Source organism: Bombina bombina, chromosome 2, assembly GCF_027579735.1.
Source record: "Bombina bombina isolate aBomBom1 chromosome 2, aBomBom1.pri, whole genome shotgun sequence".
Classification (NCBI taxonomy): Eukaryota; Metazoa; Chordata; class Amphibia; order Anura; family Bombinatoridae; genus Bombina; species Bombina bombina.
In genome coordinates, this window is record NC_069500.1 from 593,920,228 (window position 1) to 593,942,437 (window position 22,210).

Consider the following 22,210-nt stretch of genomic DNA (forward strand, 5'->3'; position numbering starts at 1 on the left):
GCAACAATGTTGAATATCAAATTGTATAAAAAAATAAACAAACTAAAATAATTGTGTATTTATAAAAATACTGATTATATTAAAGTATAGCATAGCATGTACCGGCTATGTTGCTATGTGGCTGGTTACTGCTGCCAATAGACTGGATTCTAAAGCTTTTCCCAAATTATTTGTGACAAACATGATTTTTTTAACAGTGGGTTTTCACTGTGCATACAAGCAGAAACCATAGAGCAGCAGCAATGCCATTATTTTCTGACCTTTCCCAGAATATAGTATTGTGTGTTCTCTTTGTCAATTTATGGTTAGGGATTTTATTTGTAAATGTGCAACTAGAGTTTATTGATCTTCTAAAGTGATTGCATTATTAGCATGATTTCATAGTATTGTGCAGGGTAGAATTTATGAAACCATAGCTAAAGGTTGTTATAGGATTTTAATTATTTGTAGTGTTTTGTTAGAATGTGTGAGGAAGGGTGCTGTATGAATGGAATATTGAATATTGAGGTGTATTTAATTTTGCCTGATTTTAAGGATACTACTTCTTTTAGGAGTGTATGGGTTCTCTTTTAGTTTGCTGTCATACTATGTTTGCATGACACATAGGCCCCTAGTTATCAAGCCGTCAACCTCAAATACGCTGGAATTCCGCAGCGTATTTGTGGCGAGGCTGATTCGCTGTAGTTATCAAGCCCTTTACACCGGCAAAAGTAGAATTTTGTGACGTAAGCTTCGATCTGCCGGACTCAGTCCGACACAGATCGATTCTTATGTCACTCCAGATGTTCCGCACACAAGTTCGGCACTATCTGACTACTTTTGCTAGTTATCAAAAAACTAGCAGGTATGCTCGGCACTTTTCCGGCCCAGCGTACCTGGTTTTCAAACCGCCGCCCTGGAGGCGGCGGATCCCATAGGAATCAATGGGAGTCTGACCATAGCGAAAGTTCATGTTCGCTGCTGCCAGACATCCCATTGATTCCTATGGGAGCTGTCTACACCTAACATGTACCCCGAGTCTAAACACCCCTAATCTGTCCCCCCCTACACCGCCGTAACTAAATAAATGTATTACACCCTAAACTGCCGCTCCCGGAGCCCACCGCCACTCTAATAAACTGATTAACCCCTAAACCGCTGCTCCCGGAGCCCACCGCCACTATAATAATTATGTTAACCCCTAAACCACCAATCAGATTGAGCTTGCATTCTATTGGCTGATCGGAGCAGCCAATAGAAGGCAAGCTCAATCTGATTGGCTGATTGGATCAGTCAATTGGATTGAACTTCAATCTGATTGGCTGATTCAATCAGCCAATCAGATTTTCCTACCTTAAAGGGCCACTAAACCCAAAATCTTTCTTTCATGATTCAGATAGAGAATAGAAATTTAAACAACATTACAATTTACTTCCATTATTTATTTTGCTTCATTTTTTAAATATCCTTAGTTGAAGAAAAAGCAATGCACATGGTGAGCAAATCAAACGAGGCTTCTATGTGCAGCAACCAATCAGCAGCTAGTGAGCATATCTAGATATGCTTTTCATCAAAGAATATCAAGAGAATAAAACAAATTAGATAATATAAGTAAATTAGAAAGATGTTTAAAATTGCATTCTCTTTCTAAATCATAAAAGAAAAAATGTTGGTGGCATGTCCCTTTAATTCCGATTGGCTGATAGAATCCTATCAGCCAATCGGAATTGAAGGGACGCCATCTTGGATGACGTCCCTTAAAGGAACTTTCATTCGTCGTTAGTCATCGGGAAGAAGAGGATGGCTCCGCTTCGGCTCGTCTGAAGATGGCTCCGCTCCGGATGGATGAAGATTGAAGACGCTGCTTGGATGAAGACTTCAATCGGATGGAAGACTTCTTCAGCGCCCCTTGGATGATGACTTCTGCCGCTCCGGATCTCCTCTTCGGTTCCATCGGTGGTCGGCTGGCTGATGAAGGCTCAAGGTAGGATGATCTTCATGGGTGTAGTGTTAGGTTTATTTAAGGGGGTTTGGGTTAGATTAGGGGTATGTGGGTGGTGGGTTTTAATGTTGGGGGGGTTGTATTTTTTTTTTACAGGCAAAAGAGCAGAATTCTTTGGGGCATGCCCCGCAAAAGGCCCTTTTAAGGGCTGGTAAGGTAAAAGAGCTGGTAACTTTTTAATGTAGAATAGGGTAGGGCATTTTTTTATTTTGGGGGGATTTGTTATTTTATTATGGGGCTTAGATTAGGTGTAAGTAGCTTAAAATTGTTGTAATATTTTGGAAATGTTTGTAACTTATTTTATTTATTTTTGGTAACTTAGCTTTTTTTATTTTTTTGTACTTTAGTTAGTTTATTTAATTGTATTTAATTGTAGTTATTTGTAGGTAATTTATTTAATTAATTTAATGATAGTGTAGTGTTAGGTTTAATTGTAACTTAGGTTAGGATTTATTTTACAGGTAATTTTGTATTTCTTTTAGCTAGGTAGTTATTAAATAGTTAATAACTATTTTATAACTATTCTAACTAGCTAAAATAAATACAAAGTTACCTGTAAAATAAATATAAATCCTAAAATAGCTACAATGTAATTATTAATTACATTGTAGCTATCTTAGGGTTTATTTTACAGGTAAGTATTTAGTTTTAAATAGGATTAATTTATTAAAGTATAGTGTAGTGTTAGGTGTAATTGTAACTTAGGTTAGTTTTTATTTTACAGGTAAATTTATCTTTATTTTAACTAGGTAGCTATTAAATAGTTATTAACTATTTAATAGCTATTGTAACTAGTTAAAATAAATTGAAAGTTGCCTGTAAAATAAAAATAAATCCTAAGATAGCTACAATATAATTATTATTTATATTGTAGCTATATTAGGGTTTATTTTAAAGGTACGTATTTAGTTTTAAATAGGATTAATTTAGTTAATAAGAGAAATATTATTTAGATTTATTTAATTGATATTTAAGTTAGGGGGTGTTAGGGTTAGACTTAGGTTTAGGGGTCAATAATTTTATTACAGTGGCGGCGGTGTAGGGGGGGCAGGATAGGGGTTAATAAATTTATTATAGGTGGCAACGGTGTAGGGGGGCAGATTAGGGGTTAATAAGTTTAATATAGGTTGCTGCGGGGTCCGGGAGCGGCGGTTTAGGGGTTAAACTATTTATTTAGTTGCGGCGAGGTCCAGGATCCGCAGGATAGGGGTTAATAACTTTATTATAGGTGGCGGCGGTATAGGGGGGGCAGGATAGGGGTTACTAGGTATAATGTAGGTGGCGGCGGGGTCTGGGAGCGGCGGTTTAGGGGTTAATACATTTATAAGAGTTGCGGCGGGGTCTAGGAGCGGCAATTTAGGGGTTAATAACTTTATTTAGTTGCGGGGGGCTCCGGGGGCACTGGTATAGGGGGTAGAATAGTGTAGTTAGTGTGAGTGCTTAGTGACAGGGGTATCAATAAAGCTGTCAAAAAGCCAAAGAGTAGCGAGATCGGATGAGTGATAATTATCACAGTCCACTGCTCATCGCCCCGTATTTGGTGCGCAGCTTTTTGACAGCTTTTTTGATAACTTAGGCAAAAATTTTCAGGTCCGCGGCGGCAATGGTAGGCGAGCTTAGGCGGGCGTATTGGGCCGGCAAAGGCAGGTAAAGTAGATGTGTTGATAATTAGAGGCCATAGGGTGTTTCACGTGAACAAAGGGGGGCGTATTGATGAGTATCTTTATTTATGTGATTTGGGTGATTGTTTTTAAGTAAGAAAATGAAGCTAAAATATTTAGACAAGTTGTTAAAATATTTGTATTTGCAGGATGAGAACATAGAGCTGTATCCAGAAAAAAGAAAAAAAAAAAGACACTAAATGATTTTTGAGATTTTCATATTTAGGTAAATTTGTACAGATAAAATTCCATAGTGCACTCTCCAAAAGATTGAAGATTGAATGCAAGTAAACCTTTTAAATAAAGGGATGCCTGGCCCCTAGATGAAGGAAAGAAAAAGAAGATAAAAGACCTTTTGTCAAGTTTGTTTTAACCACCATACTGCAGTAAAAGTTGCTGAGTTATCTTTTGGATCCATTCTTTGCTTTGCATGCTGGTACCAACCCCAGAACTGGACTCTGGGTAATCTATGACTATTTCCTATGATGTGTGTCTTCAGAACATAAAGACTATCCTTCTCTGGACTGTGCCCTGACTGTTGGAGTTGAGGACCTGTTACGCTGTTACAGAGTCATCCACAGCTAAATTAGGGGAGTATTGTTTTAACTTGTTTACTTATATTGCTTGTTTTGTATTCTCTTATAATTGTGTTATTTTTATTGATCATATTAGTTATAAGAAGTCATATAGTTTTGTCTGCAGAAAAGTATGCCTTATTTGTATTAGTACACATTGTAGTTTATTTACTTTAACAAACTAACCCTCCAGATAAGTGTAACTCTAAACATTGCAGTATTGTAACCTATTGTATGGCTTACTAAGTATAGACAATATGTTTGCACCTTTATAGTTTAAAGAAAATGCTGCAATATCTCCGAATATTCTAGACCCTTCACCATTGTAGAACACAGAAGGCTCCCCCATGTTTCTATACCGCCCCTTAATATTTAAGCGAAGAAGGGATATATGTGTCTTACAGTGGAGAAATGTATGAGAATAGGAAGTTTTTGTAGGAATTCCCCATTATAATCATTCCTTAGTATATTGTCAAACTACTTGAAATAAAAGATTGAGGATACGTCTCAGCTAGACATTTATATCAATTATACAGAGAAATATGAGTTTTGGGAGTAGTATAATTATAATGATATTGATGGCATATTTTATACTTACAATGGCTCTTATTGGATCTGTATTATGAAAGCAAATTTATTTTTTCCTTTATTAACTGGTATGGTATCTGCTATTTGAGTTTTGTAATTCTAGGTAATTGTCAGCTAAAGGAATTATCTTACCATAAAGATGTGTTTACCTTTAAAAAAGATTGTGTAGTTTTATTAATGTTATGATTGTTTTATTTCCTCATACAGGAGTGCAAGATAATTTAGGTTGCATAAAATAATAAGTAAATTAGTAGTGCTTATATCAGATGAGAGAGTTGATTCAACTAAGATCATATTTGGAGAATTATAAACATTACATATAATAGCTTTGCAGAATAAAACAACACAAGGTTATTTTGTTTAGTAGTTCAAAGAGAAAGTTTGAAGAAATTAATTTTAAAGAAAATGTTTTTATTGGCTCTTTTACTTTTCATTTTTGTTGCAGGGAAGGCCTTAGCACAAGTAACTTAACATAGCCATTCAGTCTCCTGATGAAGTCTAGCAGTTTTTACTTACTTTGTAATTATGTTTAAGGTATCATTTAAATTGTATAGAGAAGCTGTGAGTTATTTTCTGTAAAAGTATAGTAAATGTATTTAACTTGTATTATATATCCACAATGTTTTCCTGGTTTAAAATGACATAGGATAAGTTAAGCTATTAAAGGAAATTGTGATGCTTACAAAAAAAGTGAGAAAAGTTTTGTTGGGCATAATTGTGATTGTATCAGGGTGAGTGCTCATCTTGTGCTGTTTTGTTTCCTTCTTAGACTCCTTCTGACTTGAGTGTCTGTTGCTATGAGGATCCACCTGTTTCCCTTGTCTACCCCATGAACAAACCATCATACTTCCAGCATGTATCTGCAGATGAACACTTTCAAATAAATTGGCAACGATTGTTGGATTGATATCAGAATACGGATAAAGTTAAGACTCTCACACATAAGTCTGTCTAGCCATATCAATGTATATATCAGGCTAGTGGATTTTTATATGATGTGTGTATTAAGCTTAAGTTTAAGTTGAGCGGTTTTCCCTAGTAGTTAAACAGTTAACAGGGAGCAGACCTTTAGCGCCAGCCTGTAGTGCACACCTTTGACTTACGGAATGTTGATAGGTCAGAAAGCACGCTCCCCTTTAGGGTAGTGAGTGGTAATATAAGCCGGTTCAATGTTTGTGAAAATATGCCTGATGAAACGGCCGGGAGAGCCGAGAAACGCGTAGTATAACAAACAGAGTATATTGCTATATGCTCGCCTTAAGGATTGCTGTATAAAGCTGTTGCATACAGCACTTTGTAATAAAGGACTTTGTTTTTAATACCATTGCCCTTATATCCTTATTGTGTGAGCCTGTCACTACCATACATTCGGTTTGGAGAGAGTGGAGACCGGAGTGAGCCAGCTGGTTTGCTCAAAAAACCAGCCAGCGTCTACAAGCACATTGGTGTGCTCATCAAAATTGTGAGTACCCTGTGAAAAGATATCAGTTGTGCTTCTTGTTTTGGTCTTTATCGATACACACATTTGGGTGCCTCTTTGTGTTTGAACATTTACTTTCTCATGTGCAAAGCACCCCTACTGCAAATGGACTATGGTATTGAAGCAGAGTGTCTGAGGGAGGTGGATCTCTAAGAGGACAAAGACTGTTCTTAAAGTGATCAGAGGCCACCCAGAGATACTTGTGCTGTTCCCATCTTATGCTTCACTGTGGAGAGTGTACAGAGCAGGGAGATGTCAATGCTATTTGGGGGATACTAGCTATGCAGGTTGAGAAGTAAAGATGCAGTGTTGTTTGGGGGTAGATAGGGGGCTGGTTGGGTCTTTGTGCAGATAGACCAGTAGTTTGGGGATGCTGGGAGGTAGACATAGAATATTAGAGAGACTGTACTAATGTTCAATGACATATTGTGCCCTATTAGGCTATTTAGCATTTTAATATTAGTTAACTATTATAGTAGTAAATGTGAATTAATTTCTCTACAATATTTTCACGTAGATTCATGTTATACCGTAGTTTTAGGCTTACATTGTTGTTAATAGATTTACTAATTTTCTGTGCCTTTTATATAGTTGTTTAATTTTCATACAGGTAGATTATGAGTTTTGTGTTAAACAAACTAACACCAAAAAGTTGCGTTATTTCACTCCCCATAGAGCTGCCATTACGAGTTACTGAAAAGCCTCCAAGTGTGTGCGTTATGGTGCATTAAACTCCATACCGCACAAAATCCAAGGGCTGCTTTGACTTGCTCATGCACGCTTTCCCCCATAGACATCAATGGGGAGAGAGTGTTAGAAAAAAACCTGACGTGCAGAATGAAAAATCTCTGTAACGAAACCCCATTGATGTCTATTGGAAAAAAAAAAGTAACGTTTAAATCTAACACCCTAACATAAACCCCTAGTCTAAACACCCCTAATTCACCACCGCCGACATCGCCAACACTAATAAAAGGCATTAACAACTAAACTGCTGCTCCCGACATCGCCAACACTAATAAAAGTTATTAACCCCTATTCCGTCGCTCCCCAACATCGCCGACACTATAATAAAGCTATTAAAGCTATTAACCCTTATTCCGCCGCTCCCCGACATCGCCGCCACTATAATAAAGTTATTAACCCCTAAACCTCCGGCCTCCCAAATCGCCGCAACTAAATAAACCTATTAACCCCTAAACCTCCGGCCTCCCACATCGCCGCCACTAAATAAACCTATTCACTCCTAAACTTTCGGCCCCCACATCGCCGCAATGATGTAAATTAACCTAACATAACTATTCTAATAAAATTTAAAAAAAAAAACAATTAAAAAAATCTAAATATATATTTAAAAAAAATATATCAGTACGAAAAAAAAAAAAAAATTAAAGTTACAAAAAATAATAAACACTAAATTACTAAAAATAAAAAACACTAAGCTTACAAAAAATAATAAACAAAATTATCAAAAATAAAAGCAAATACACCTAATCTAATAGCCCTAAAAAATAAACCCCCCCAAATAAAAACACCCCCTAGCCTACAATAAACTACCAATAGCCCTTAAAAGTATTGTAGGGCATTGTCCTAAGTTAAACAGCTCTTTTACCTGTAAAAAAATAAGAAGTCCCCCCAACAGTAAAACCCACCACCCAACCAAACCCCAAAATAAAAAAAACTAACTCTAAAAAAAAAACCTAAGCTACCCATTGCCCCTAAAGGGGCATTTGTATGGGCATTGCCCTTAAAATGGCATTCAGCTCTTTTTTATTGCCCTTAAAAGGGCATTCAGCTCTTTTAAAAAAAGCCTAAAACCATAATCTAAAAAAAAAACACCCCAAAATTTTTTTAAAAAAACGAACACTAAACCCAGAATATCTACTAACTGTTCCTGAAGTCCGGACATCCATCTCCATCCAGATGGCGAGAAATCTCCATCCAGTCGGCGAGAAGTCTTCATCCAGGCGGCGAGATGTCTTCATCCATGTGGCGACACCTTCATCCATCTCGGGAACGTCTTCTATCTTCATCCCGGCGGCGTGGAGCAGAGCCATCCTGTGCGGAACATCCTCATCATATGGTCCCCGCCGTACACTGAAGCTTTAATGCAAGGTAGCCTTTTCGAAATGGTGTACCTTGCATTCCTATTGGCTGATTTGATTCTTCAAATTCAATTCAGCCAAAAGGGAGGAGAGCTTCTAAAATCCTATTGGCTGTTCAAAACAGCCAATAGGATGAGAGCTACTGAAATCCTATTGTCTGATTTGAACAGGTGTAGAATACTGCTAAGTGTCAAGTGATACCCTTGGTATAAATGAGATAACGCCTAACAACTGTAATATATAGAGAAGGCAGCAGTTCCATCCACTCTCTACATAGGCTATCACGATTGTCCATTGACACACATGTTGATTGGATGTTCCCTGGAATTGTCATTAAAAAAAAGAGTTAATTCAAGTGGGCCAGCATAGCAGTGCAATAGAAAAAGCAACACTTTCTAAACTTAGTTTAGATAGTAGGGGGTGTCCAGATAACCAACATATGCAGAGTCCTGTATGTGAAACCTATATTTAATAACAAAAAGTCTTAATGTCTGTCGACAACAAGCTTTTGCAGCTCACTCCAACAACACACTTCAGTGGAATCAAGATTGGACATAAACTGAAAGACAAAAGAGAGGCACCTACTTGTGTGCATCAATAGGGACTACAAATCTCTCCCCAAAACGATCTGCCACTAATATCCAATGTACTCACAAAAGATGCAGCACCCAAATGTGCTGTAAGAGCCAGACTGAGGTCTTGCAGCTCCCCAGCTCGCTGTTCTCCCACTAGCTTTAATGCATCTAATGTGTTTTTTACATATCCAATTGCAGTAGGTTACGTTAAAAGAATTACTTTTGCACACCTGAAAACTAATACACTTCTAATTAGTGATGTAACTTTTTATTCAATGATTGGTCTAGCTAGGTTTAAATGTTAATCAAAGTTATAAACAAATATGCCTGAAGAAACGGCCAGAGGGCTGAGAAATGCGTAGCGTTTTTTACACACATTGCACTTGTGGTGCATAGATTTTTACATGTCAGTATTTTAATACTGTGTGTATGTTTTAAAATCACTTTGTCACCCTGGTTGTCAGCAAACAGTTTGTATTAAACAGATTTGCTAACCCTTTACCAGTGGAGCTTGACCAGTGAACTGTGGCTTGGGAAAGTCCTTGGAAAGAGCACAAACATCACTGTTCTGGCTAGCGGGAGAACAGCGAGCTGGGGAGCCTCTAACAGCACATCTGGGTGCTGCATCTTTTGTGAGTACATTGGATATTCGTTTTGGGGAGAGATTTGTAGTCCCTATTGATGCACACAAGGTGGCGCCTCTCTTTTGTCTTTCAGACTTTGTCCGACATTGCAATAGAAGCATTTCTATATTAACTAATTTAACCCTTTCACAGATTGATTAAAACAAAACAAAAAGAACACATATACTTTTTTAATGGCAAAGATTACATATGATCAGTTACAGTTTACCATCACTTTAAAAGAAGAGCAGTTTGAGAAATCTCATAAAAGTGCACATTTTTGTTGACAAAAGTCCATATATGTAATTTAAGAGACATGGACATCAAAAATAAATTCTCATGATGCAATTAGATCATATCATATGAAACTAAATAACTTTCTAATTAAATTCACTTTTGAAATGTACCTCTTTCACTTGGTCTCTTTGGCTAACATTTAGCTGCTTTGCATAATGTGTCAAAACATTTTCAGCCTTATATGTATAACATTGTTACAAACATTGCTGCAAACACAAGTCAGATGCACACTCCTAAGCATACTTAAAGGGACACTCAGGTTAAATTAAATGTTCATGATTCAGATACAGCATGTAATTTTAAACAACTTTCCAATTTACTTCCATTACAAAAAATGTGCACAGTCTTTTATATTTACAATTTTTGAGTCACCAGATCCTACTGAGCATGTGCAAGAATTCACAGACTATACGTATATGCATTTGTGATTGGCTGATTGCTATCACATGGTACAAGGGGAGTGGAAATATACATAACTTTGAAATTTGTTATAAAAAATCTACTACTCATTTGAAGTTCAGACTAAGTGCTATTGCATTGTCTTGTTATCTTGCATTTGTTGATTATGCAAATCTAATGTGTTGACTGGTCCTTTAAGTATGCTCTTGGGGAAAGAAAGTATGTTTGATATACTTCTGTTATCTCTCTGAATTATGATATATTCATTTTGGCTTCCCTTTAAACTGTTCTTATATTTTTGCATATATTCAGTTTGGTCTCATTCGATCTAATTTTCATAACCTATAAAGGCAAATTGGGAATAATAAGGAAATAATTTTTTGAGTAATAACAGTAAGAAAATTAAAACTAGCGTACCCTGGCATCGTTATCAACCAGTTCGTTATTTACACGAGTATCCTCACTCCTGTCACCCTAAAATAAAGAAAAACATATGCTGAGAGATATCAATTGTTAAATAAATGCAGGATTATTTAATTTTAATGTTCATATCTAGATTATATTAATTATTTTATGGACATACCTTGGCAAGTGCGACCAGTGCTTTCCGAAAATCTCCAGAAGTGTCTGAAGTTATATCCTTTGTTAAATCATTTTTAAAAACTGGAATATACACAAGATGTTTTTGATTAGTGCTTTGGAACAGACACAGTAACAAAAAAAAAAATATCACTGTGTTGTGTAAACTGCATGTCAAAGTGTTTCAAAATATTTTCCATATATTTTATTTAGATTATTTTTAAAGGGTCTTTGACAGATATTAGAATAATGGTTATGTGAAAAAAGGGACACTTAACCCCATTTTTTTCTTTATTGATACAGCTAGAGCATGCATTTTTAAGCAACTTTCTAATTTTCTCCTTATATCAATTTTTCCTCGTTCTCTTGCTATCTTTTTTTTTTTTTAAAGCAGGAATGTGAAATTTAGGAGCTGGCCCATTTTTGGTTCAGAACCTGGGTTACGCTTGCTTATTGGTGGCTAAATGTAGCCACCAAAAAGCAAGAGCCATCCTGGGTGCTGAACCTTAAATGGGCCAGCTCCTAAGTTTTACATTCCCCCTACACTCTGCCCAAGATTTATGTCTCTCCTTATCTCTCATTACTTCCTCACACTCTCATCTGCAAGACTTGTCCGGAAGAGCACCTATCATATGGAACTCATTGCCTCACTCAGTCAAACTTGCCTTTAGTCTCCAAAGCTTCAAGCATTCCTTAAAAACTTATCTGTTCTAGGAAGCATACAACTTACTACTACTTATCTTTCCCTCTCCCTCAGCTTCCCCATGTACTTCCTTTATAATGTAAGCTCACAAATCCACCTGTCCTGTTGATCATTTTATGTAAAGATGGTTTACAGCTTACAGTGACTCAAGGGCAGGGCCCTTTACCCTTGTAATTTATATAAATGTCTTCTGATTATTGTACTCCATAACTGTATACTTTATGTTACAAAGTGGCATAATATGTTGGTGCTTTAAAAATAAATTATAATATTCATATTATTTTGTATTGGGATTATTACTATAATTTAATTTTGTAAATGATGGTAGAATACTCCAAACAGCTCATATTCCCATTTTGCAAGTAGGCAGCAGAATAAAAGAAGCAGGAGTTGCCTGTTCTCCAAACTGTTTGGAATACACTGCCCCTATAGAGCCGGATTCATAACCCTGTAATAATATGTATCTATACTATAATTGAGTTTGTAATGTCCGTTGCCGTCAGCAGTTGGGCACGCATCCTCAAAGGAATGTTGGATGCGCGTGCAGTCGCCTTGCGGGGACAGACAGCTTCAGGAGCTCCAACTCTCAACTGTAACATAACAGCTGAGAGCTGGAGCTTCTGAAGCTTCAGACATCTGCTACATATGGAGGCGGAGCGCGATTGGTGCTCCGCCTCCATATGAGGCCAGATGCCTGATCGTTCTGATCTGCCTGTGGGAGGTGTGGGCGGGTGGGCGAATCAGCAGGGAAGGGGAGGCTGAGGGAGTGACCTACGTAAAAAAATACATTAAAAAAATGGCGGCTCAGCAGGGAAGGGGAGGCAGTGCGAGTGCCCCAATAAAAAAAAGGACAGGGGGAGAGGGAGCAAAAGAGAAGGGGGGAGAGAGCAAAAGAGGGAAGTGAGAACAAAAGTGAGGGAGAGCAAAAGAGGAAAGAGAGAGCAAAAGAGAGGGGAGAGGGAGAGCAAAAGAGAGGGGAGAGAGATAGAGCAAAAGAGAGGGGAGAGAGAGAGAGAGCAAAAGAGAGGGGGAGAGAGAGCACAAAGAGAGGGGGAGAGAGAGAGCAAAAGAGAGGGGGATATAGAGAGCAAAAGAGAGGGGGAGAGAGAGCACAAAAGAGAGGGGGAGAGAGAGCGCAAAAGAGAGGGGGAGAGAGAGCGCAAAAGAGAGGGGGAGAGAGAGCGCAAAAGAGAGGGGGGAGAGAGAGAAAAAGAGAGGGGGAAAGAGAGCAAAAGAGAGGGGGAGAGAGAGCAAAAGAGAAGGGAGAGGGAGAGCAAAAGAGAGGGGAGAGAGAGCGCAAAAGAGAGGGGAGAGAGAGCAAATGAGAGCTAGAGAGAGAATGAAAGAGAGCGGAGAAAGAGTAAAAGAGAGGGGAGAGAGAGCAAAAGAGAGGGGAGAGAGAGAGCAAAAGAGAGGGGAGAGAGAGAGAAAAAGAGAGGGGAGAGAGAGAGAGCAAAAGAGAGGGGGAAAGAGGAAAAGAGAGGGGGGAGAGAGAGCAAAAGAAAGGGGGGAGAGAGAGCAAAAGGGGTGGTGAAAGAATCCACCTGGATAGCAGGGTAATGAAAAAATCCACCTGGATGCAGGTAGTTTAAACAAAAATTAGACTGCCCTTTGGGCAGGTTTATCAACTAGTTTATTAATAATAAAATAATAGTGTAGTGTGTTGCTAATCTGCATTTCCCCACACAGCATCGTACTTATGGCTAAATCACCCATTCCCTCTCTTTAACTCAGAAAGTTTTATGTGGCATCATAAGAATTAAGCCATGTAGAATTACAGTGAATTTTATTGTAGTACAAAACAAAATATATTAGTTAGCAGCATCATGTAATCTTTTTGTATCACTAACACTTATTAAAAAGAAATATTAATATATAAGATCCCAAGATCTTTGTTTTTGAAACATTGTTTTTGCTGTATGTAGCCACCAATAAGCAAGCACTATCCAGGGTGCTGAACCAAAAATGGGCCGGTGCCTAAGCTTTCATTTCTAAAAAATTTATAATAGGAGTAAATAAGAAAGTTGGTTAAAATGGCATGCTCTATCTGAATCACAAATTAAAAATGTAGGATAACCATGGCTGTCTAAATAGCCCACTGATTCCTGTGTAATTTTGTTTTAAAAAAACTACCTTGCATCTTAAATATCACAGGAAATGGAAAGACAGAATGTTTTTTTATTTTTTATTACTGTTTGAATGATGAGCAATTGGTAATCTCTACACTTTCAAATGTATTGGGTCATAAGATTTTGTTTCTTTTCATTAAACTTGTCAATGATTTCTTCTTCTTTTTGAATTTGCAACTAATTTATGATTACAGCTTACAGGGCCATATTACAAGTGGAGCGCAAATTAACGCTCCCGCTTGAATATTAATTGTTCTACAAGTAAGATTTTTGCACTCGTCAGGTTGGGCTCGTACTATGAGTTGAAAGTAAACTGTTTTCGTTCTTGTGTAACCCTAAGAGCGCAAAAATACGAAGTTAGAATATCACATGCTCGTTCCTGTATTCCCCCGTAGTCAAGGGAGAAAAAAAAGGTGTAAAAACAAAACCACACCATTCTTTCGCAAACATGATCGCATATTCTTTTTTGTGCTAACCCAACATGAAAATATGAATATTTCACATTTCAATGTTCTGCACATAACAGAATATGTTCTATTTATTCATAAATAAATATTTCTTCATATATCTGATTGTATTTGGGTACAATATATATCTCAATAAATCTCAATGTATCCTTCCTGGTAAAATATTTTATAAATAAATAAATCTTGCCTTCCTTTTTTTCTAACACCTGAGATTTTAAATCTTTGTGCCCTTATAACTTTTGTGTGCAATATTTTTTCTTAATAATTTTATTAGATATTGTTATTATGAGTGGAAGTGTACATATGATGGGTTTTGTTCAACTTTAGTGATGTCGCGAACATAAAATTTTCCGTTGGCGAACACGAACTTCCGCAAATGTTCGCGAACGGGCGAACCACCATAGACTTCAATAGGCAGGCGAATTTTAAAACCCACAGTGACTCTTTCTGGCCACAATAGTGATGGAACAGTTGTTTCAAGGGGACTAACACCTGGACTGTGGCATGCCGGAGGGGGATCCATGGCAAAACTCCCATAGAAAATTACATAGTTGATGCAGAGTTTGGTTTTAATCCATAAAGGGCATAAATCACCTAACATTCCTAAATTGTTTGGAATAACGTACTTTAAAACATCAGGTATGATGTTGTATCGATCAGGTAGTGTAAGGGTTACGCCCGCTTCACAGTGACAGACCAAACTCCCCGTTTAACGCACCGCACTGCATTATTCTAGGGCCAAAGGGAATCACAGCACAACGACAGCCCCTGCAGGGTGGCCTGCCTCTGCCTGACATTTTTTTTCCGATTAGTGGTACTATGTGTGCAAGCTACTGTGACAACAGATATGAGTGGCACTGTGCACTGGCAGAAGTTGGCAGAGTAGACTCTGTAGGCATGACACACACGCTTGCAGACAACTAACTGCTATTCAGTCTATTACAGTCAAAATTGTATTTTTTTTTTAAATGTACACTACTGTTACACCAGATAGAGTTGCGCTGGTGTGACACTGTGCCCTGGCAGGCCCTGAAACGCACACGTGTGAAGGAAACTGACTGCTATTATTTCACAGTCAAATTTCTAGTTTTTTTTTTAATGTACACTACTGTTACACCAGATATGAGTTGCACTGGTGTGACACTGTGCCCTGGCAGGCCCTGAAACGCAGACGCGTGAAGGAAACTGACTGCTATTATTTCACAGTCAAATTTCTAGTTTTTTTTTTTTATGTACAATACTGTTACACCAGATATGAGTTGCACTGGTGTGACACTGTGCTCTGGCAGGCCCTGAAACGCACACGTGTGAAGGAAACTGACTGCTATTATTTCACAGTAAAATTTCTAGTTTTTTTTAACCCATTAATGACCGAGGACGTACGCCATACGTCCTCAGAAAAAATACAGTTAACGCCTGAGGACGTATGGCGTACGTCCTCGGTTTGGAAAGCAGCTGGAAGCGATCCTACTTTCCGGTTATTGCAGGATGCCTCGATATCGAGGCAACCTGCAATAACAAATTTTACCCCTCCGGTGCAGAGAGAGACACTCTGTGGCCCTCTCTGCACCGGCATCGATGGCCGCATTCGTTGGTGGGTGGGAGCTGAAGTGGGAGGCGGGTGGGCGGCCATCGATGCGGTCCTTGTCAGAGAGGGGGCGGGATCGGGGACGGGATCGCCGTGGGCGCGCGCGTGCATGGGAGGAGGTGGGCGGGCACGTGCATGGGGAGGGAGCGGGTGGGAACCGCTACACTACAGAAAAAAATGTTTTTATAAGTGGGAGAAAGGGGTGCAAAATATTTAGTACTTGGAAATCTAAGTGATCTGGGAGCGGGTGGGGGATTGGTCTTGTGAGGGGGGAAGCTACACTACAGAAAAATGAAATAAAAAAAAATAAAAAAAAACATTTTATTTGCAAACTGGGTACTGGCAGACAGCTGGCAGTACCCAATATGGCCCCCAATAAGGCAGAGGGGGAGGGTTAGGAAGCTGTTTTTAGGGATGGATCAGGGAGGTTGGGGGCTAAGGGGGGCATCCTACACAACAGCATATGTAAATATGCTAAAAAATATATATATTAAAAAAAAGATACCTTTTATTTTAGTACTGGTAGACTTTCTGCCAGTACTTAAGATGGCGGGGACAATTGTGGGGTGGGGGAGGGAAGAGAGCTCTTTGGGAGGGATAAGGGGGTCTGATGTGTCAGGTGGGAAGCTGATCTCTACACTAAAGCTAAAATTAACCCTGCAAGCTCCCTACAAGCTACCTAATTAACCCCTTCACTGCTGGGCATAATTCATGTGTTGTGCGCAGTTGCAATTAGTGGCCTTCTAACTACCAAAAAGCAACGCCAAAGCTATATATGTCTGCTATTTCTGAATAAAGGGGATCCCAGAGAAGCATTTACCATCATTTGTGCCATAATTACACAAGCTGTTTGTAAATAATTTCAGTGAGAAACCTAAAGTTTGTGAAAAAGTTGACTATTTTTTTTAATTTGATCGCATTTGGCCTAAATCAATACTTGGGGTTGTCTACTACACTACACTAAAGCTAAAATTAACCCTACAAGCTCCCTACAAGCTCCCTAATTAAGCCCTGCACTGCTGAGCATAATACACGTGTGGTGCCCAGCGGCATTTAGCGGCCTTCTAATTACCAAAAAGCATTGCCAAAGCCATATATGTCTGCAATTTCTGAAAAAAGGGATCCCAGAGAAGCATTTACAACCATTTGTGCCATAATTGCACAAAATGTTTGTAAATGATTTCAGTGAGAAACCTAATATTTGGAAAAATGTAACGTTTTTTTTTTATTTGATCGCATTTGGCGGTGAAATGGTGGAATGAAATATACCAAGATGGGCCTAGATCAATACTTTGGGTTGCTACTACACTACACTAAAGCTAAAATTACCCCAACAAGCTCCCTACATGCTCCCTAATTAACCCCTTCACTGCTGGACATAATACACGTGTGGTGCGCAGTTGCATTTAGCGGCCTTCTAATTATCAAAAAGCAACGTCAAAGCCATATATGTCTGCTATTTCTGAACAAAGTGGATCCCAGAGAAAAATGTACAACCCTTTATGCCATTATTGCACAAGCTATTTGTAAATAATTTCAGTGAGAAACCTAAAGTTTGTGAAAAAATTTGTGAAAAAGTGAACAATTTTTTTATTTGATCGCATTTGGTGGTGAAATGGGCCTAGAGCAATACTTTGGGATATCTTCTAAAAAAAAATATATACATGTCAATGGCTATTCAGGGATTCCTGACAGATATCAGTGTTCCAATGTAACTAGCGCTAATTTTGAAAAAAAAATGGTTTGGAAATAGCAAAGTGCTACTTGTATTTATGGCCCTATAACTTGCAAAAAAAGCAAAGAACATGTAAACATTGGGTATTTCTAAACTCAGGAAAAAATTTAGAAACTATTTAGCATGGGTGTTTTTTGGTGGTTGTAGATGAGTAACAGATTTTGGGGGTCAAAGTGTCAAAAAGTGTGTCTTTTTCCATTTTTTCCTCATATTTTATAATTTTATTTATAGTAAATTATAGTATATGATGAAAATAATGGTATCTTTAGAAAGTCCATTTAATGGCGAGAAAAACAGTATATAATATGTGTGGGTACAGTAAACAAGTAAGAGGAAAATTACAGCTAAACACAAACACAGCAGAAATGTAAAAATAGCCCTGGTCCCAAACGGACAGAAAATGGAAAAGTGCTGTGGTCATTAAGGGGTTAATGTACACTACTGTTACACCAGATATGAGTTGCACTGGTGTGACACTGTGCCCTGGCAGGCCCTGAAACGCACATGTGTGAAGGAAACTGACTGCTATTATTTCACAGTCAAAAAAGTGTTGTTTTTTTTTAAATGTACACTACTGTTACACCAGATATGAGTTGCACTGGTGTGACACTGTGCCCTGGCAGGCCCTGAAATGCACACGTGTGAAGGAAACTGACTGCTATTATTTCACAGTAAAAAAAGTGTTGTTTTTTTTAAATGTACACTACTGTTACACCAGATATGAGTGGTGGGCAAGTGGGCACAGTATACGCTGTGAACCTGACACACACGCTGGCAGGCAGGCAAATGCAATTAGATTTCATAGGAAAAAAAAAAAAGCAGACTGATGTTCTAGGCCTAAAAAGGGCTTTTTGGGGTGCTGTCCTTACAGCAGAGATCAGATGAGTCCTTCAGGACTGTAGTGGATACTGAATACACTAGCCTAGCTATCGATTTCCCTATTAAATCAGCAGCAGCTACACTGTCCCTCCTCTCACTAAGAATGCAGCTTCCGAATGAATCTAAAATGGATGCTGTCCAGGAGGTGGGAGGGTCTGGGAGGGAGGGTCTGCTGCTGATTGGCTGGAATGTGTCTGCTGACTGTGAGGTACAGGGTCAAAGTTTTACTCAATGACGACGAATAGGGGGCGGACCGAAAATCGCATATGTTCGCTCGCCGCGGCAAACGCGAACAAGCTATGTTCGCCGAGAACTATTCACCAGCAAACTATTCGCGACATCACTATTCAACTTTTATGTTTCGCAAAACAGAGCTCTGAAGCCACTGTAATCATTCTAGTGTTTACTTTGAACTCGTAATACGAGCAATGATCCCGATGAGCACAAACCCCCATAATAAACCCCTTATCGCTCCGGAGCAAACGTTTGCAATCCACAAGAAATCTAGCCCACAGTGTGATGTATCATATGTTCTTGTTCCGTGCATTAGTTTATTAACCCAATAAAATGCCACTGTTTATACTAAAAACAACTGTATTTCTTTAAAATAAATATATATATATATATATATATATATATATATATATAAAGTTTATTATAAACCTATAATCAATATTATGAGCAAAGAATTTTTTTTTTCTCTTAAATAAAGGCCTTAAAAGGAGATCACCCACTGATTCAATATTTAAATAACTTGAAAAGCTTTTCTGATAAAGAAAGTTAAAGGCACGTTTGAGTCTGGCCTAGTATAGAAGGGAAAGAGAATGGAATGCAAAGTGAATATGGCTAAAACAACTTTTAGAACTGTAACAAAAAATAAAATTACTTTCTTTGTAGACTCTATTGATTTCTCTTATTTCTTTGTTGGTCCGTGATGCAAGAATTTCAATCAGGGTATCTTCATCAGTTCCAAGGCCCTTTAAGACAGAGGTTTAAACAAATTTATCAATATCATTATTATTATATGCAGTTTAACCCTTTCCTGACGGTACTTATTTGTCTACATCGGAACAAAGTTCTGATGTAAACAAATAAGTACAAATTGAAATCACATGATTGTTCATTCAATTGCATGATTTCAATGATGGGATCGGGTCAGGGGGGAGTGCATATGACGCTAGACACACGCGCTAGATACACGCTCCAGCCCACAATCCCAGTTAGGAAGCTGCTATAGCTTCAGTACAGCCAAATGGCTAGGACGTTCCATGCCGTCTTAACAGCGCTAAAGCCCAGTGCAGTTAGGACAGCATGGAACATCCTAACGGTGGGAAGGGGTTAACATGTTTTTTCATAAAATTACTACTAACACATTATAAATATTGCTACATACATGACTGTCCAGAGTCTTGCAGACTAATCAGGTTTGGAAATAACCTCTCCCCCCCCCACCACCAATAATAGAGTTATTTAGACTGTTCCAAAGTCATCTTTATTAATTACCTCCTGAAAACATACAGGTTTATAACTTCAGACACTTACCATAAAATGGCAATGCCATATTAATTATAGACAAGAGAATATAATAAACTGCACATACACTTAAAAAGTCACTTTGTAAAATAAGCATGCTATTTTCACTTAACGGGGAGCATATGTTTTCTACATATTTTGTCTTGCAAATACTGTACCCAGGTTCTTCACCAATGACCGGCAAACAACTAAGGACATACAGAGTATGGAAATGTCATGTGAAAAGTCTTTTAGCAATAAATGTTTACATTTTTGTTTAATTACTTAATGCTGTTATATGCAAATATTGATATTTGTGATTGGAACAGACTGTGATTATAGAATGCATATATGTACACATAGGGGCATATTTATTAAAGTCTGGCGGACCTGATCCGACAGTGCGGATCAGGTCCGCCAGACTTCGCTGAATACGGCGAGCAATACGCTCGCCATATTCAGCATTGCACCAGCAGCTCACAAGAGCTGCTAGTGCAACGCTGCCCCCTGCAGACTCGCTCGGGTTGATTTCCGGCAATGTCTATCCGCCTGCTCAGAGCAGGCGGACAGGTTATGGAGCAGCGGTCTTAGTGACCGCTGCTTCATAACTGTTGTTTCTGGCAAGCCTGCAGGCTCGCCAGAAACACGGGGCATCAAGCTCCATTCAGAGCTTGATACATATGCTCCATAGCCAGCAGTTTAAAGGAACATTAAACCCAAAAATGTTCTTTCATTATTCAGACAGAGAATCAAATTTTAAACAAAACTCCAATTTACTTATCCTATTATATAAAAGTGTGTTTGTCCGAAGCTGTCATGCGCAGTAGAGACAGCACGAAGACAAACACACCTGGCCTTTGAGTCTTACTGCGGCAGAAGTGGGCGTGGCCGGCGTGAAGGGGGCGTGGCCGGCACGGTCAGAAGATAGAGAGGGGAGAGAGACAGAGAGGAGGGGAGAGAGAGGAGGGGAGAGAGAGAGAGGAGAGGGAGGGAGAGAGAGGGAGGAGAGGGGGAGAGAGAGAGAGAGAGAGAGAGAGAGAGAGAGAGAGAGAGGGAGGGAGAGAGAGAGGGAGAGAGAGAGGGAGGGGAGAGAGAGGGAGGGGAGAGAGAGGGAGAGAGAGGAGAGGGGAGAGAGAGGGGGGGGAGAGAGAGGGGGGGAGAGAGAGGAGGGGAGAGGAGAGGGGGGAGAGAGCACAAAAGAGATGGGGGAGAGAGAGAGCAAAAGAGGGGGGGGGGAGAGCGTGAAGAGAGGGGGGAGAGAGTGCAAAAGAGAGGGGGAGAGAGAGAGCGCAAAAGAGAGGGGGAATAAAGAGAGAGAGCAAAAGAGGAGGGAGAGAGAGAGCACAAAATAGAGGAGGGAGAGAAAGAGCAAAAGAGAGGGGGGGAGAGAACGCAAAAGACAGGGGGAGATAGAGAGCACAAAAGAGAGGGGGAGAGAGAGAGAGAGCACAAAAGAGAGGGGGAGAGAGAGAGGGGAGAGAGTGAGGAGAGGGGGGGAGAGAGAGGAGGGGGAGAGAGAGAGGAGGGGGGGAGAGAGAGAGGACGGGGGAGAGAGAGAAGAGGGGGGAGAGAGAGAGGAGGAGGAGAGAGAGAAAGAGGAGGGGTGGAGAGAGAGAGGGGAGGGAGAGAGAGAGGAGGGAGAGAGAGGGGGGAGAGAGAGCTCAAAAGAGAGGGGGAGAGAGTGCAAAAGAGATGGGGGAGAGAGAGAGGGGGAGAGAGCTCAAAAGAGAGGGGGAGAGAGAACGCAAAAGAGATGGGCAGAGAGAGAGCTCAAAAGAGAGGGGGAAAGAGAGCGCAAAAGAGAGGGGGAGAGAGTAAAAGAAAGGGGGGAGAGAGCGTGAAGAGAGGGGGGAGAGAGTGCAAAAGAGGGGGGGAAAGAGAGAGCGCAAAAGAGAGGGGGGAGATAGAGAGCAAAAGAGGGTGGAGAGAGAGAGAGCACAAAAGAGAGGGGGAGAGAGAGCGCAAAAGAGACGGGGGAGAGAGCGCAAAAGAGAGGGGGAGAAAGAGAGTGCAAAAGAGGGGGGAGAAAGAGAGCAAAAGAGGGGGAGAGAGAGAGAGCACAAAAGAGAGGGGGGAGAGAGAGAGAGAGAGGGGAGAGAGAGAGGGGGAGAGAGAGAGGAGGGGAGAGAGAGAGGAGAGGGTGGAGAGATCTCAAAAGAGAGGGGGAGAGAGAGCGCAAAAGAGATGGGGGAGAGAGAGCGCAAAAGAGATGGGGAGAGGGAGCACAAAAGAGATGGGGAGAGGGAGCACAAAAGAGATGGGGGAGAGAGAGCGCAAAATAGATGGGGGAGAGAGAGCGCAAAATAGATGGGGGAGAGAGAGCGCAAAAGAGAG

General features: G+C 39.7%; 1 protein-coding gene across 2 annotated transcripts in view; it reads right to left on the reverse strand.

The window, feature by feature from the left end:
• Positions 1 to 22,210, reverse strand: part of LOC128649298 (annexin A1) — a 66,513-nt gene that overhangs the window by 21,188 nt on the left and 23,115 nt on the right. For both annotated transcript variants that reach the window (XM_053702497.1, XM_053702498.1), the window contains exons 6-8: positions 19,251 to 19,341; positions 10,868 to 10,947; positions 10,702 to 10,758 (exon numbers count right to left, since the gene is read on the reverse strand). In XM_053702497.1, coding sequence (XP_053558472.1) covers positions 10,702 to 10,758; positions 10,868 to 10,947; positions 19,251 to 19,341 — 228 coding nt within the window. The remainder of the gene's footprint in view (positions 1 to 10,701; positions 10,759 to 10,867; positions 10,948 to 19,250; positions 19,342 to 22,210) is intronic.